Source organism: Anomaloglossus baeobatrachus, chromosome 5 (assembly GCF_048569485.1).
Source record: "Anomaloglossus baeobatrachus isolate aAnoBae1 chromosome 5, aAnoBae1.hap1, whole genome shotgun sequence".
Lineage (NCBI taxonomy): Eukaryota > Metazoa > Chordata > Amphibia > Anura > Aromobatidae > Anomaloglossus > Anomaloglossus baeobatrachus.
Window position 1 is genome coordinate 540,760,746 of NC_134357.1, and position 16,412 is coordinate 540,777,157.

The window sequence follows — 16,412 nt, forward strand, 5'->3', positions numbered from 1 at the left end:
AGTAGTCCTGGGGGGAGGTGTCTTAATAGGTGGAGTAGTCCTGGGGGGAGGTGTCTTAATAGGTGGAGTAGTCCTGGGGGAGGTGTCTAATAGGTGGAGTAGTCCTGAGGGGGAGGTGTCTAATATGTGGAGTAGTCCTGGGGGGAGGTGTCTAATAGGAGGAGAAGTCCTGGGGGGAGGTGTCTAATAGGTGGAGTAGTCCGGGGGGAGGTGTCTAATAGGTGGAGTAGTCCTGGGGGGAGGTGTCTAATAGGTGGAGTAGTCCTGGGGGGAGGTGTCTAATAGGTGGAATAGTCCTTGGGGGGAGGTGTATAGATGCCCAATGTGTTCGGGGGGCGTGGCCGAGCGAGCACAGTGTGCGGGGGCGTGGCCAAGCTGCCAATGCGTGGGGGGCGTGGCTGAGTTGCCAATGCGTGTGGGGGGCGTGGCCGAGCTGCCAATGCGTGTGGGGGCGTGGCCGAGCTGCCAATGCGTGTGGGGGGCGTGGTCGAGCCGCCAATGCGCACGGGGGCGTGGCCAAGCTGCCAATGTGTGCGGTGACGTGGCCGAGCGGCCAATGCATGCGGGGGGCGTGGCCGGGCCTAGCAGCCAATGCGTGTGGGGGCGTGGCCGGGCCTAGCGGCCAATGCGTGCGGGGGGCGTGGCCGGGACTAGTGGCCAATGCGACGGTTGTCACTGTAATGACGTCGTTTTGGAGCAAGACAGACAGACATAATAAGGCAATTATATGTAGAGATTAGGGTATAGTCAACTTGGAAAAGTTACTTAAAAAAATTGGCTCACAGCAGATGTTCCCACCCTGAAGGAAAGTACTGTATATTGAAAAAGTAATTTTGCAATACGAACATGTTTATTGTTCTAATATCGATAGGAAAGAAGTTTGTTCAGTCAAAGATTGCATCTTTTTACTGTGTCTTCTCTCATGTTTAAAAAGGTCCAAATATGTCTATGAAACAACTCCCACATTCTCCCGTGTGTGAATTTTCTGATGGCTTACAAGACTTGATTTCCGGGTAAAACGTTTCCCACATTCTGAACATGGATGTGGCTTCTCCCCTGTGTGAATTCTCAGGTGTCTAAAAAGAACTTGTTGATGCCTAAAACACTGCCCACATTCTGAGCATGAATATGGCTTCTCCCCTGTGTGAATTCTTTGATGTGTAACAAAATGTGATTTATATAAAAAACATTTCCCACATTCTAAGCATGAATATGGCTTCTCCCCTGTGTGACTTCTTTGATGTGCATTAAAATTTGATTTATCTAAAAAACATTTCCCACATTCTGCACATGAATATGGCTTCTCCCCTGTGTGAATTTTTTGATGTGTAACACAATTTGATTTATTTGAAAAACCTTTCCCACATACTGAGCATGAATATGGCTTTTCCCCTGTGTCAATTCTCTGTTGTGTAACAGGATTTGATTGATTTGCAAAACTTTTCTCACATTCTGGACATAAATATGGCTTTTCCAGTGTTTGACTTTTCTTCTGTTCAACGAGATTTGTTTTGTCAATAACATTTTTCCCACATTCTGAGCAAGAGAATATTTCCTCCCTTGTGGAAATGTTTTGAGACTCTATTGTGGAAAAGCCGTTTCCATATTCTGAACTTAAAATTGGGCTATTTCCTGGGAGAGCATTTTGATTTTTAACATTCTTTTTGTGACCAATAGTCTCTGATGAATAATAAGATATGACCTGTTTAAAAGGATCAGATGATAGATCTTCACTGTAAGAAGATGATGAAATATCTTGTGTGATATTAATGTCATCTGATTTAAAAAATAAAGAGGTCCGTTGTCTCTCTGAACTTCTGGTATCGTCATCTGCAAAGATTGAAACCAAAATTATATTTTATTTAAATTCATAAATTATAACTTTACAACATTTGTACATAAAATATTGTTAGAAATTGTAATTGAATTTTTTCAGTAAGACAAAAGCAGTTCACAATCTAACGGTAGACCTTAAAGGGGAACTCAGAAGAGATAAAAAAAAATCATTCTAATGGCCATTTATTCAAACTATAAAGATGAGATCCATAGTGCTGTTCCCCACCATCACAGTACCTGTAAGTTAGATACATTCTGAAGCTGCACCTTGGTGCCCCCTCCCTTCTTTGACATTCCATCACACATTCGGGGGCATTGTCTGCCCCAAGCTGTTAATAACAGCCAGTATCTTGATAATATCTGCTTCCCTAAAGTCTGAGAACAAGGGGCATGGCGAGGGCTGGTGTTTCTAACAGTATAGAGCAGATGTGGTCCCTGGTGTGTTATGTAACATCCCAGAAGGGAGGAGGAGCACCAAAGACCAGCTCTAGTGTTACACTGACTTATAGCTACCGTGAGGGTTGGGAACAGCACTATGGATCTTATCGTTATAGTTTTTGAGGGGCAGGCCATTAGAATAATTTGTCTCTCCGGAATACCCCTTTAAACGATGAGCCAGTAGATCATCAGATGTGGCCATCTTTTTTTATTTTGCCTCTCAAACATTGGGATAAAAGGCCATCAAAAAATATGCAGCCCCAAATTATAGCAATTAAACTTCTACTAATTCAGTAAAAAGCAAGCCCCTGACTTAGGTTTCCACATAACCAGTAGCTCCATGGCTATTTAAAAGCAACATGGCTTTGATAAAGAAATACTGCAATCCTCTTTATACTGAAGACACATTTGCATGTGGGAGGATCACATCGCATCGCCCTGACTGGTCGCTGGCTGTTCAGACAGAAGCGGGTCAGCTGCATGTATTTCTATGGAGCTACCACACTTCTGTCAGGAGAGCGGGCAGCCTGTCGATGCGATGGGCAAGTCATACTCAAGTGTAACTTCAGCCTTAGCATCCACATGTTTATCATTGCTGTAGTGTGAAGAACTCACTTAACTTACGATATGCATGTTTCCAGAAGGTGGGTACTATATATTGGAAACTAAAATATGTTTGCACTTTTTATTCTGCAACATCCACTCTGACCTCATAAGCACTTTTTGGGAATTGGCAGAAAGTAGCCATTACACCTATAGATAAAATCTCCTTCAATGATGTTTTCTACTGTTTTAGTTTTCTGCAATTCCCTCATGGTGGGGAGGCGAGATTTGCAAACTATTTCAGCAAATCTGAGTTCCACTAGCCAACTGGCCATCCCTTCTGAGGACTGCCATGTGTCCGAACAATACGGGTTCAACTATAGTTGGGCTAAAAATGAAGTAAATCAACATTTTAGTGAAAAAAGGAATTTTTCATTTTTGCATTTCACTTGGTGCTAGTTCTTGTGAGGCACCTAAAGCGTTAATAAACTTCCTGATTATGGCTTTAGATACTATGAGGAGCGCAGTTTTATCAAATATAGGCCCCTGAAAGTCACTTCAAAATAGGTTTTATGAATCTCTTTGAAAAGATGAAAACTTGTTGATAAATATTTTTCTTTGCAACTTCCTACATTTTTTTCTACTTTTCTTTGTATTTAATTGTCCCTTTAGGGAACTTGAACCTGCAAAAATCAGTTTCCTATGAATCAAGGCCACAGGCTGGTTTTCTGAGGAGTACTGTGATGACAGGCGCAAGGGTCTGCTACAGAACCCTGGCTGTAATGACAACCCACTGGCGTCTCGCGATCGTGCCGAAAAATGACCGAAGAGGCGCCTGTTAAATACCACTGTCAGAGATTGACAGCAGCATTTAACAGGTTAAAAACTGTTAGAGGCCGATGATTGCTGATTAAATCAGCTTTCTTCTACTGACAAAGGTGTGGGCTCAGCTTGCGAGCTCGCATCAAAGGCAGAGAAAAGACTTATGACGAACATAGTACATTATAAATCATTAAAGAGTAAATAAAAGTCTCCATTGCCTCTGCCGAATGTCTAACGTGTACGTTTTAGACCATCCGGGAATTGCAGACTAATAGAGAAGGCAGTCAATCACCCCACAATCAAACATATCATGTATAGCAAATCTGTAGAAATACAAGACAATAAAAGAAGCAAATAGTCAAAGTGAATTTTGGCTGAAAAGACTGGACCTTCTCATGTAGCGTCCCTAGGAACAGGTTCAGCAGCACAGAAGGGAGAGAAGGTAGAGCCATCCAACAAGATACCAGGATTCTAGGAAGGCAACAGTTATTACCCTGCACTTTCTCTTTGGGGTACACCATGTAGATAATATTTTTCTCCAAAAGATATTTTAAGTTGTCAGCACATCTACTTTTGCTGTCATTTGGTTTTACAGTTTATAGATCTGGGCAGCTAATGGTCATCACCTAGCTCCAGAGGTTAGCGTGGATTCTCTGGCTTTTAAGCTCTGGCCAAAAAGGATCTCACTTCAAATAAAGCGCTATCAATGTCCAAAGCAATGGAGATACTTTTGGGTAGAGCAGCATGTAGTGGTTTAGTGGCAGTATGGTGACTGCTTGTGATATGGCCAGCCTACACTCCCAATAAAGCAGGAACAGTCGGTGACTGAGAAGAATCTGTAAATTCTCAGAATTTAGTGATAAAAAAAATTGTTCAAAAGAGCTGAGAGTCCTCAGTAGTTGATACCTTTTAATGGCTAACTGAAAAGATGGTAATAATAGCAAGCTTTCGAGACCACTCAGGTCTCTTTATCAGGCTCCATATAACACAAAATCTGAAGAGTCACATATTTATACACAACAGGACATAGAATGGATCAAATATATCAAAAATATCATAAAATAATGAGCTAAATTCGTTAACCAATGACGCAATTAGAAACAAAGTTTCAAAAATTGAGTATAAAAGCTCTTAATTTATTGTACATTAATTAAAATACAAAACAATACAATATTATATCAAAAGCAAGATTGCCAATTCATCAAGTCTGTAAGCCGTAAAGGCCGCTTTACACACTGCGATATCGGTACTGATATTGCCAGCGTGCGTACCCGTCCCCATCGGTTGTGCGACACGGGCAAATCTCTGCCCGTGTCGCACAACATCGCCCGGACCCGTCACACGGACTTACCTTCCCTGCGACGTCGCTGTGACCGGCAAACCGCCTCCTTTCTAAGGGGGGGCGGTTCGTTCAGCGTCACAGTGACGTCACAGCAGTGTCACTGAACCGCCGCCCAATAGAGGCGGAGGGGCGGAGATGAGCGGGACGAACATCCCGCCCACCTCCTTCCTTCCGCATTGTGGCCGGGAGGCAGGTAAGGAGAGCTTCCTCGTTCCTGCGGTGTCACACGGAGCGATGTGTGCTGCCGCAGGAACGAGGAACAACTTCGTTACTGCTGCAGTAACGATATTTGAGAATGGACTCCCATGTCACCGATGAGAGATTTTGCACGTTTTTGCGACGATGCAAAATCGCTCATAGGTATCACACGCAACGGCATCGCTACAGCGGCCGGATGTGCGTCACAAAATCTGTGACCCCAACGAGATCGCTGTAGCGATCTCGTAGCGTGTAAAGCCCGCTTAATATACCTGCACTAAAAAATCTGTTGCCTCGACATGTGTTTCGTGGTACAACTTCATCAGGAGGCACCTGATGAAGTTGTACCACGAAACACGTGTCGAGGCAACAGGGTCTGACCGAATACCGCTCTGCACTAAGTAAGTTTAATTCAGTGTCGCTATACTTTAATACTAAATGTTTGTTGAATTCTATGTTTAGTGCAGGTTTATTACCTCTACTTAACATCTTTTTGCACTAAGCATGTTTTTTCCATATAATAATAACATAAAAAAAACTTTTTACAATTTGTGCGACATCTTGTATACTTTATATGCGATAATTTTTTTTACCACTAGATGGCATTAGAGTTCAATTTTGGAACAAAATAAATTTCTAAGTGGTTTTATACATACAATGAATAAAACTTGCTGAGTTTTTAGTGCATGTATATTACAGCTTACAGACCTGATGAATTGGCAATCTTGCTTTTTGATATAATATTGTATTGTATTGTATTTTAATTAATGTACAATAAATTAAGGACATAGAATGAAGTAGTAAATAAGACAAGTGACGTGAAGCAGATAATAAATATTGGAACAGTTCATAGATAAGGAGTGTGAAAGTTTTATTGACCCCTGATTGAGGTCTGGTCCAGAGTTGTGATGCCCCCGGATGGTCTGAGGTGAACATTTCTAAATTGATGTAAAAAGACATGAATCCATGAGACACATTCATTCCTACTCTGAATGTGTCAAAGGTCATCATAAGTTTGTACTCCCATAGTCTCCTATCTCTCTGGGATTTGAAATTTCCTTTCAATACCAGCAATTTCATGTCCATGATGCTGTGGTCTGGGTTACAAAAATGTTTGGCCACAGGTAGATCTATTCTTTTTTCTTTAAATGTGTGGCGATGAGAATTCATCCTTGTCCTGAGCTGTTGTCCTGTCTCCCCTACATACAGACCCCCAGTTGGACATTTGGTACATATAATTAAGTACACCACATTGGTTGTGGTGCAGCTGAAGGTACCTGGGGTCTTGTAGTCCTGATGTGATCTGGGAATCTTTATCATGGCCATTGTCAATATAAATGGACAGGTCTTACATTTTTTCTGGTTGCAGGGAAATGTTCCTGTTGTTGTTGGAGAGGACAGGGAGCTTCTGACAATGATGCTTCTTAGATTCGGGGGCTGCCTAAAACACAGAAGTGGGGGGTCTGGAAAAATAGATTTTAATTGGGCATCTTTTTGCAGTAATGGTTGTAGTTTCCATGCAGCTCCTCTTAACATCTCCAGATTTGGATTGTAGGTGATCACAAGAGAGACCCGGTTGTTTTCTTCTTAAGTTTTATAATGTGGGAGATGGTTTATTGATATTCTGGTGGCTCTTGCAATCTGGTTTTCAATTATTCTTGGGTGGTAGCCTCAAATTTAAAAGATCTTTCTGAGGCCCTCAAGGTTATTGTCTCTATCTGTAGTGATGGAACATATCCTATTGTACCTGATGGCCTGACTGTACACTATAGAGTTTTTTTTATGTTTTTTGGATGAAAAACGTCCCATTTCAGGTATGTTGGATGGTCAATTGGCTTCTGGTAAAGGAATGTCTCTATTTCATTGTTTCGTAGTTTAATGATGGTGTCCAAAAAGTTGATTTTAGTGCAGTAGATACACATACTGTATATAAAGATATATTTTACCTGTATCAGCATTTAGTGGTTACTACTCACCTAGGAGGCTTTCTGTTAGAATTTCCTCTTTCCACCACTCATCCTCGCTCACAAATCTATTAATATGGATCAGATCCTGAAACAAATATTGTAAAAGTCACAGACAGATGGAGAAGTTCTCATTACACAAGTATAAAACATATAATACTAGAGGATAAAACAAGACTGAGCACAAGACCTTCACAGCCGTCTACACATCATAGGGGGATTTCATGACACCTTCTCTCCAGCTACCTGATGATCCTGAGGAACATTGGGATCTTCTTTTGAACCATCCTGTGGCAGAAGACGACAGGGACATCTTTCTGGTTTTGTCCTCTCACTGGACAGACCTGGAGGAAACACATACAGGGACTGAATTAATTCTTTAACCTATTCACTCCAGGCAATTTTCCATTTTCATTTTTTCCTCTCCTTTTTCCGAGAACAATAAGGTTTTTATTTTTCTGTCAATATTGACATACAAGGGCTTATTTTTTGCGAGACAAGTTGTACTTTTGAATGACACCCTTCATTTTACTATATAGTGTTCTGGAAAATGACAAAAAATTCTAAATGTGTAGAAATAGTGAAAAAAGTCAAATTGCACATTGCAAATACACTTATAAAATTAATTTTTTATTTCAAATTATGGAGCAGTTCTGGTGTGTAATACCATGTCAGTACCAGCTTAATCTGGTTTTCTTTATACAGAATATTTATTGAGGATCGAAACATTCTCCATGAACATTATATCTCAGAACGCAGAATGTAAGGGAAATCTGAGCCAATGACACACATCCTGCTGCTCACACAATGCTGCGCAGCACTTAGACACCAGCACAGTGCAATACTCACCATGGGGGTTTTCACATCATTTTCCAAGCCCGAACCCCGAGCCTCAAAACTGAAAGTTCGCTCATCTCTAGTAGTGACTGGAATGTCTTTAATGTCATGGTTAAGAGATCAATAAAGTCCCTAAAGCAGAAAAGAACCATAGCTGCCTATTGTCTAGCTACTTCAAAGCCCATGACCGAGACTGAGTGTGAATAGGAAACAAGTGAGAAGAGACGCTTGGGTTTCTAACTGGTATATAATTCTGCATCTTCTCCATATATAGGTATACCTAGGTACATAGGTACTCAAAACGGGATGGATTAGGAATCTGTGTCAATCCCATGACCGTCGAAAAGTAATGTGATATTTGCTGATACGAAAATTGTAAGTGAAGTGAGATATTATGGTGATCACATAGCGACTGGAATGTCTTTAATGTTGAGAGATCCATCAAGTCCCTAAAGCAGAAAAGAACCGTAAGTATTGCCTAACTACTTTAAAGCCCATGACCGTCGAAAGACTAGGTGTGAATAGGAAAAGAGTGAGAAGAGACGCTTTGATAGCTAACTTAGATAATTCTCCATATCTCTCTAGTGAAGGCCCTTGGTCCCAATAAATTGCCCGAGGGAGTGTCATACGGTTGTTAACAAACTAAAGAGCTCAGATGGAATGGGGCTAACCACAATTTTTCGATTTCTGTCCATTTATTATAGGCATGAAGTGTCAACCAGGAGGAAGGGCAGCGTAGGTGTGTTGCATAATAATATAAAGTGAGGACTGGACATGTCAAGCCTCCTCGTTTTTTTAAGGGCCATCATAACTGAGTCTGGAATCTGGTGTCTGCCTGAATGACATATAAATTTCATGAGTGATGGCTGAACTCTTTTTAGGATTATTAAGGGGACTTTAACTTGGATCATTTCAAATAGGTATAAGAAACGAGGGAGGATAGACATTTTCACCGCCGCAATTCTACCCGAAAGAGATAACTGAAGGGAGGACCATTTTTCCAGACGGGAAGTCACATCTTGAATAAAAGGGGGAAGATTTGCTTGGAACAGGGATTTATATTTAGGCGTAATATGGACTGCCAAATAACGCAGGGAGGAGGAGCGCCAGATATAATTAAAAAATAGCTTTAGGTACTGGAATTTGGGATATTCAAGGGCAAGGCCTCAGTCTTACTTACATTTATTTTATAGCTAGACAATTTGGCATAGCAGTCAAGCGTCCGGTGAAGGTTTGGCAGAGAGGGGTTGGTCAGGGACAACATCACATTGTCAGCGAATAACGCAGCTTTAAAAGATTTCGTTTTAACTTGCACCCCCTGAATATTAGGATTATTCTGTATTTGTGCAGCTAAGGGTTAAACACTTAGCATATATAACAATGGGGAGAGCAGGCATCCCTGTCTCATCCCATTTTTAATGGAGAGGCAACAAGAGTGGGCATGGAGTAATAGTAGAGACCTCTCAGTACCGTAACAAAAGGACCGGAGAGGCCAAAGTGACTTGATGCATGGAACATAAATGACCAGTCTAGCCAATCAAAGGCTTTCTCCGCATCAAGGCCCTGTAGGATTGTTTCCATACTCTCTCTGTCCGCCACATCCACCAGATCTATAATACATCTAGTGTGGTCCCCCGGCTGCCTAAAACGAACAAACCGCATCTGGTCCTTATGAACTGGTTGGGGAAGCCAAGCACTCACGGTTTGTTACCATATTTATAGTACCATTGACGGGAATAATGGAGAAGCATTGCTACTTCCCCGTGGGCTAAAACTTTCAGTTGGGCTCTAAGGTCTATAACCACTTTTAACCGTGCTTTAGTGGGATGGGATAATAATCGCGACTCTGCCTTTTTTAACTTTCGTTTGCATTTACTTAAATCTGGTCAAGCTGTTTTCTTCAAGTGGGAAGAGAAGGCAATACATTTCCCTCTAAGCACTGATATACGCTTCCTATAGACTGGGAAGGGAGGGGGTAGAAGGGCTATTTTTTTAAGTAATTTTGGAGGATTTCACCTAGTTTTTCCCCGGAAAGGGCATTAGTCAACAGTAGTTCATTGAGGCACCAATGTGTTACTCTAGGGGGCCTGATCTCTAATTCTAGATCAACAGAAAGAGGGGCATGGTCAGAGCACGAAATACTCCCTATGTGTGCGTGACGCAAAGTTATCACGGTTACCAGATTACCAAAAAAATAATGTATTTGGCTATGAGAATGGTGGGGGTGGGAGTAAAACATATATTGTCTCACCGTCAGATTATCGACTATCCAAAAGGTCATACAGCATATGTTTGTGGTTTTAATTACAGAAATTCATGGAGAGAGAGGTGTCGTTCTGGGGCCTAGAATGTTCTGTCAGGGAGGATAGTCTATCGACAAAGTCAGAAAATGTAATTGTTGAAGTCACCTCCTACTATCAGTGTAGATCACCAATCTGTGGGAAGGAGAGAGAACCGATGATACAAATTTAGTGTGATTTGTATTAGGAACATATAAATTACATAACAGGACCTGTGACCCCATTAGCATTCCCTGAAGAATGATATAACCACATTGTGGATCAACAGCTGACCTGTGCACTTGGAAGGGACAGAGAGGGGAAATGAGGATGGCCACTCCTGTTTTATTATTATTATTTATTTATAGAGCACCATTGATTCCATGCTTAGACGAGGATGTAGCAGAGAATAATTGGAGGAATATATGTTGCACAATTTTAAAGGACCCGGAGGGGGTTAGGTGTGTTTCCTGTAGAAATACTATATCCGCCTTAGCTTTACGCAACTCTCGAAGTACGAGTCGTCTCTTGACAACTTAGTTCAAACCCTTGATGTTTAATGAGAATATTTTAACAATAATGTATCTTAGAAGGAGACAAAGTGCATGGCAAGACTAATGACTGGAAATCTAAGGTATAGTGTGCTAATCCTGACCAAATTGGACCACTTTCCTGGACTGTATGGGGACTATGAGGAGGGATCAGAGTAGTATACTTAGGAACAAAATGGATAAACATAGACATAACAAAAAACAACCAATAGGAGATGCAGTATAATAACCTTAGCAGTCTATATACCAAATACAAGAGTTGAAGAAAACGCCACACGACACCACCCATATCTCAGTAGCAACTCCTGTAGTGGGAGTGTGTCAAACCACAAAGATCAGTAAACAGTAATACATTTCCTTTCTGAGCTCTATATATAGGAGGAAATGGGAAATAATGAGAAAATATGGCAGAGTCCAGCTCTCCAACCATCAAACCTCCTTCCTCAAACACTCCAGCCTGAGGGGAACAAGGGTAGATTAAATATCATAGTCACCCCTCAGGCATGGCTACCATCCAGGAGACAGACCCTGCGTCCTTCTCTTACAAGGGGAGATCTCTTGCCAGGTTCACGGTAAGGAGGCGAGAGGTTGGGTCGGGGTCCAATCCAGGTGGTCTGGAGGACTGTTAGCAAAGACCTGGTAGAAACTTGGAAGATCTTCTGGGTTTTTCAAGACCGCTGTCTTGTCTCCTTTTCTTGCAGTGATGGTAAAAGGGAATCCCCCACCTATAAAGGACATCATTTTCCCTGAGTCTGGAGAGGAGAGGGCAGAGGACTCTCCGCTGTTGAAGGATAAGCCAGGATAGGTCTTGAAATAGCTAGATTTTAGCCCCTTGGAAGCTGATTTGTCTTGGCAGTCGAGTCTTATGCCGGCGTCACACGGGACTATCGTACCCGCCCCCGTCGTTTGTGTGTTACGGGCAATTAGTTGCCCGTGGCGCACAAAGTTCTTAACCCCCCCGTCACACGTACTTACCTCCCGGACGACGTCGCTGTGGGCGGCGAACATCCTCTTCCTGAAGGGGGAGGGACGTTCGGCGTTACAGTGACGTCACACAGCAGCCGGCCAATAGAAGCGGAGGGGAGGAGATGAGCGGGACGTAACATCCCGACCACCTCCTTCCTTCCGCATTGCCGGCGGGACGCAGGTAAGCTGCAGTTCATCGCTCCCGGGGTTTCACACGGAGCGATGTGTGCTGCCTCGGGAACGATGAACAACCGGAGCACAGAAGGAGGACCGACATTTTGAAAATGAACGACGTGTCAACGAGCAACAATAAGGTGAGTATTTTTGCTCGTTCATAGTCGTTCGGAAGTGTCACGCGGTATGATATGTCAAACGATGCCGGATGTGTGTCACTAACGACGTGACCCCGATGACATATCGCCCGATATATCGTATCGTGTGACGCCGGCATTAGACATTATTTAATCTTTGAGAGAAAAATCCGTAATATGGCAAATGATGTCCTGGGGGTTACCTTCCATATTTTTAGATCTCACGGCCCTATGGGCTATCTCCATTTTAAGAGGTTGCTCAACTGAGTGGTGCAGAATGGAGTTAAAAATAGATTGTAGGACTTTCCTCACGTCCTCCCCATCACGGAACTCCGGAACCCCTCTCACTCTGATATTGTGCCTCCTCCCCCCATTATTTACATGATGCTGGAGATCCCTGATTATGTTTGCCTGTGAGGAGACCTGTGATTGGAGCTGACGCATTGCTGATCTTGTTTCACTATAGTCTTCCTCAATCTGACTGATCTTTTTTGTTATGGACAGCATGTCCTGCCTAACTGCTGCAATCTCAGACCGACAGGCATCCTTGATTTCCAATCTTAAGGCTATAAAGTTCCTTTTTGTGGAGAGCTGATGAACATGTACCCACCAGTCTGGGGGAGTGGGCTGAAGAAGTAAAAGGAGGCTTGTGGGTTGAGGGATTCAATTCAGGGCAAGGGGCACACTGACAGGCTGATCCAGGGGGGAGGGCATCAGGGCAGTTGTTGAGGTCCTAAAATGGCAGAGATGTGTGTGGAGGAAATTTTCTCTTTCACTGGGGCGTGGAGGAAGATCCTGATGCCTATGGACCACAGGGGGGAGTCTGACATAGGCCCACTCTCAAGGGCCTCTCTCATCTCCAGGGATTGCAGCCGTTCTGGCGAGTCTGGGATGTTGCCCTCCTGTGGATCAACCAACTGTGGTCGGAGTTACCCCTCCACAGGGTATCACGTAATGCCGTGAGGAGCTCCTCCAGCAACCCGGATCTTCTATCTCCAAAAAAGAGGCCTTGCTCCAGTCGACCGGCCCGCTGAGGACTTTAGGATCGGGAGAGGAGGCCGACAGGTCCACATCCAAGGTGGTCAGGGGAGGTAATGGAGCGGGGACAGACACTCTAAAGCAGCATTCAGAAGCGGGAGACCAGCGTCAAACGGTGACGTTATCCTGCGATCCTCCTACCCCCCTCCCTCTCCCCCTGCGAACTCAGAAGGTGGACAAGGTTACAGGTTTTCATCACAGAACTGCTGCTTGAGCAGGGGGGGGGTCCAGTTATTCCTTTGTGACGAAGGAGTCTAGGGTGAGAGGGATCCCTGAGCCCTTAGGAGGTTTTCCGAGGCTTTTTTCCCCATTTCCAGCAAGTTTGATGGCTATTTTAGCTCAGGAAAGCAGGAGCTCTCTGGCACGTTGTCGGCTCTCATAGAAAGTGAGTCATGGTAGTGTCAGAGGTCATTGACTGACCCTCAGCTACCATGCCAACACCATGGTGCTTCGTGATCGCATTATATGGCCGCCGATGACCCTTTAAGTCACACTGTTAGTGTTTGACAGTGCGATCTAAGGGTTTAAAATGCACGAGTGGATCTCCGATCCACCCACACCTGTTATCCACACGTCTGCTGATCAGATCAGTAGATATGTGCAAGGAATACCACAGCCTTACTGCCGGAGCCCACAGTAACCAAAGCAAGGCGACCAAAAAATTACCAGTATGACCTTGGTTGTTAAGGGGTTAAAGGGAACCAACCAGCAGGATTTTCACATATAAATTAAAGGCATTGCCATACTGGTGCTAGGATGCTGAATCAAACCATACCTTCGATGCTGGGTCCCTACTCCATGTTTTAAATATATTTACTTACTTTAGCACCACTATAGAGACGCAGACAGCATGCGTGATTCCAACCAATCACAGACGTTGTCACACAGGGTGGGGGCGTGGTCTGACTGCAGCCAATCATAGACGCTGGGACTGATGGTGGGTGGGGGAAGCAGTGAATATGTATGAGAGTTAATGAGCAGACCTGGAAGCAGTGTGACAGAAGAGGGGAAGGTTGGTAGGTATAACTGTCCTGCTTTGCAGCCCCCTAGCCCTTTCAACCACCACTTTACAGCACAATGTTCGGGTTCACATAGACTCATATGGGGGTTCAAGTCTGGTCCTGAACTGGACTTTTATTTTGGGACTGGACTGGACCTGGACCCGCTGAACCCAAACATCTGCAGGTTCACCCATCTCTATTCCTGACTAAAAAGGTAGAAAAAGTGTTAGTGCTCCCCATATCAGGAGATAGTGAAGATTGTGCAGGTATTTTCCTTCCTTTGGATCGAAAACATCATGGATTTCATAACATAGAATCAATAGAGCCATCAACCACGCACAGCTTAGATATCAGGACAAAGGTGTAATGCTTTTTCATGTAGTTTGTCATAAACCTCTTTGAAGTTAGTCAGTTCTTTTCTCACAGAAATGTCAGGATAAAAGGATACTCTGATGTTACTGTACAGAAATTCACATTTGGCCAAAATTAAAACTTATGAGTAGAATAAATTAAATGTAATAATTTTCTGGCCTCTCAATTTAAACTATGGATGACTGCAGTACAAGTTCTTACAAAAATACTCAAACTAATAGAGAGAGTTTTGGGTGGAGAAGCATGGAGTTATGGTGACCTTTAATTGAGATATGACCAGACAACACTGTCGATAAAGCAGCCACAGCCGGTGACTGAGAACAATCTGTGACTTCTCTGCATTTAGTGGTCACTACTCACCTGGGTAGCCATATGTAGGAATCTCTTCTTTACAGCGCTCATCACCCCTCACATATGTCCCTGTAGTATTAATATGGGTCAGATCTTCACCCTGAAACAAATATTGTAAAAGTCACAGATGGAGAAGTCACATCTATGATCAGCTGTAATCCTGCCATCTCCACCGCTCTCATTACACAAGTATAAAACATATAATACTGGAGGATAACACAAGACTGAGCTCAAGATCTTCACAGCCGTCTACACATCATAGGGAGATTTCATGACACCTTCTCTCCATCTACCTGATGATCCTGAGGAACTTTGGGATCTTCTTGTTTACAGTCCTGTGGGAGAAGAGGACGGGGACATCTCTCTGGTGTTGTCTTCTCACTGGATAGAACTGGAGACGACACATACAGGGACTGAATTAATTCCTTACATACAGATAATTATAGGTAGTGTGTATTTAGTCCTGTATATTACCTGGTGATGTGAGGGGCTGGGGCACCTCCATCATGACGTCCTTGTACAGATCTTTGTGTCCTTCTAAATACTCCCACTCCTCCATGGAGAAATAGACGGTGACGTCCTGACACCTTATAGGAACCTGACACATACAATGATACTGTCATCCCCCGATCCCTTCATAGCGTTACTGTATAATGCCCCACCATTACCAGCAGTGTCACCTCTCCAGTCAGCAGCTCAATCATTTTGTAGGTGAGTTCTAGGATCTTCTGGTCATTGATGTCCTCATGTATCGGGGGGTGAGGTGGAGGCCCCGTGATTGGGCTCAGGGGTCTTCCCCATCCCTCAGACACAGGGGCCTGACAGCGCTCACTAGAGGTCTTCTTCACTACTGTGTAATCCTGGTTATGGAGAGACACAGTAATAAATCTCACTACAGACATTTCCAGAGTCCTCACCTCTCCAGTTCTGTCCATCTGTTATTCCCATAGATAAGAATGATGTAATGTGATGTCATCAGGATCTCTCACCTCTCCAGTAAGCCGGAAGAGGATCTCTAGGGTGAGGTGTAATATCCTTTCCACCATCTTGTCCCTGTCTCTTTCCATCCTTCATGGGCCAATCAGGAAAATTCTTTTATATTGATGATCTCTACTAAAAGGATCCGATATTGTAGGAACCTAAATGGGAAGAAGATGATGTAACATCCCAGGAGATGTGACCTGTAGATTTTGTATTTTCCATTTTTTGATTGTTGGAAAAACCCTTTCTTCTCTTCTAGAACTTTGCAGTTACTGTACATCACGATGCAGTTTGCTCGCTGTCACATACTGTTAGGCTATGTCCACACACTGGATTTTTTATGCAGTTTTGTCACAAAACCTGACTAAAACCTGAGAGCAGCAAAGTCAATGAGAATCCCGAAGTGTCATGCACACGTTGCTCATCAGTGACTAGTAGAAATAATTTGCAACATGACAATTCTTTCAGCATTTTTTCACCAATTTACTTCAAAAGTCAGTCAAAATCGCTATAAAAACCATGGGTATAATAATGATTGCGGATTTGCTGCATTTTTGTAGTGTTTTTAGTTGCTTTTTTAAT

The 16,412-nt window shown here is 43.2% G+C and overlaps 1 protein-coding gene across 1 annotated transcript; it reads right to left on the reverse strand.

Moving 5' to 3' along the window:
• Nucleotides 1-828: 828 nt before the first annotated feature.
• On the reverse strand, nt 829-15,984 carry LOC142312206 (uncharacterized). The gene is made up of 8 exons (XM_075351111.1): nt 15,839-15,984; nt 15,530-15,709; nt 15,324-15,447; nt 15,143-15,240; nt 14,859-14,949; nt 7,390-7,487; nt 7,156-7,231; nt 829-1,830 (listed from the first exon to the last, which is right to left on the reverse strand). Exons 1-8 carry the CDS (start codon nt 15,914-15,916, stop codon nt 947-949), a joined length of 1,629 nt encoding a protein of 542 aa, XP_075207226.1. The 5' UTR covers nt 15,917-15,984; the 3' UTR covers nt 829-946.
• Nucleotides 15,985-16,412: the final 428 nt, after the last annotated feature.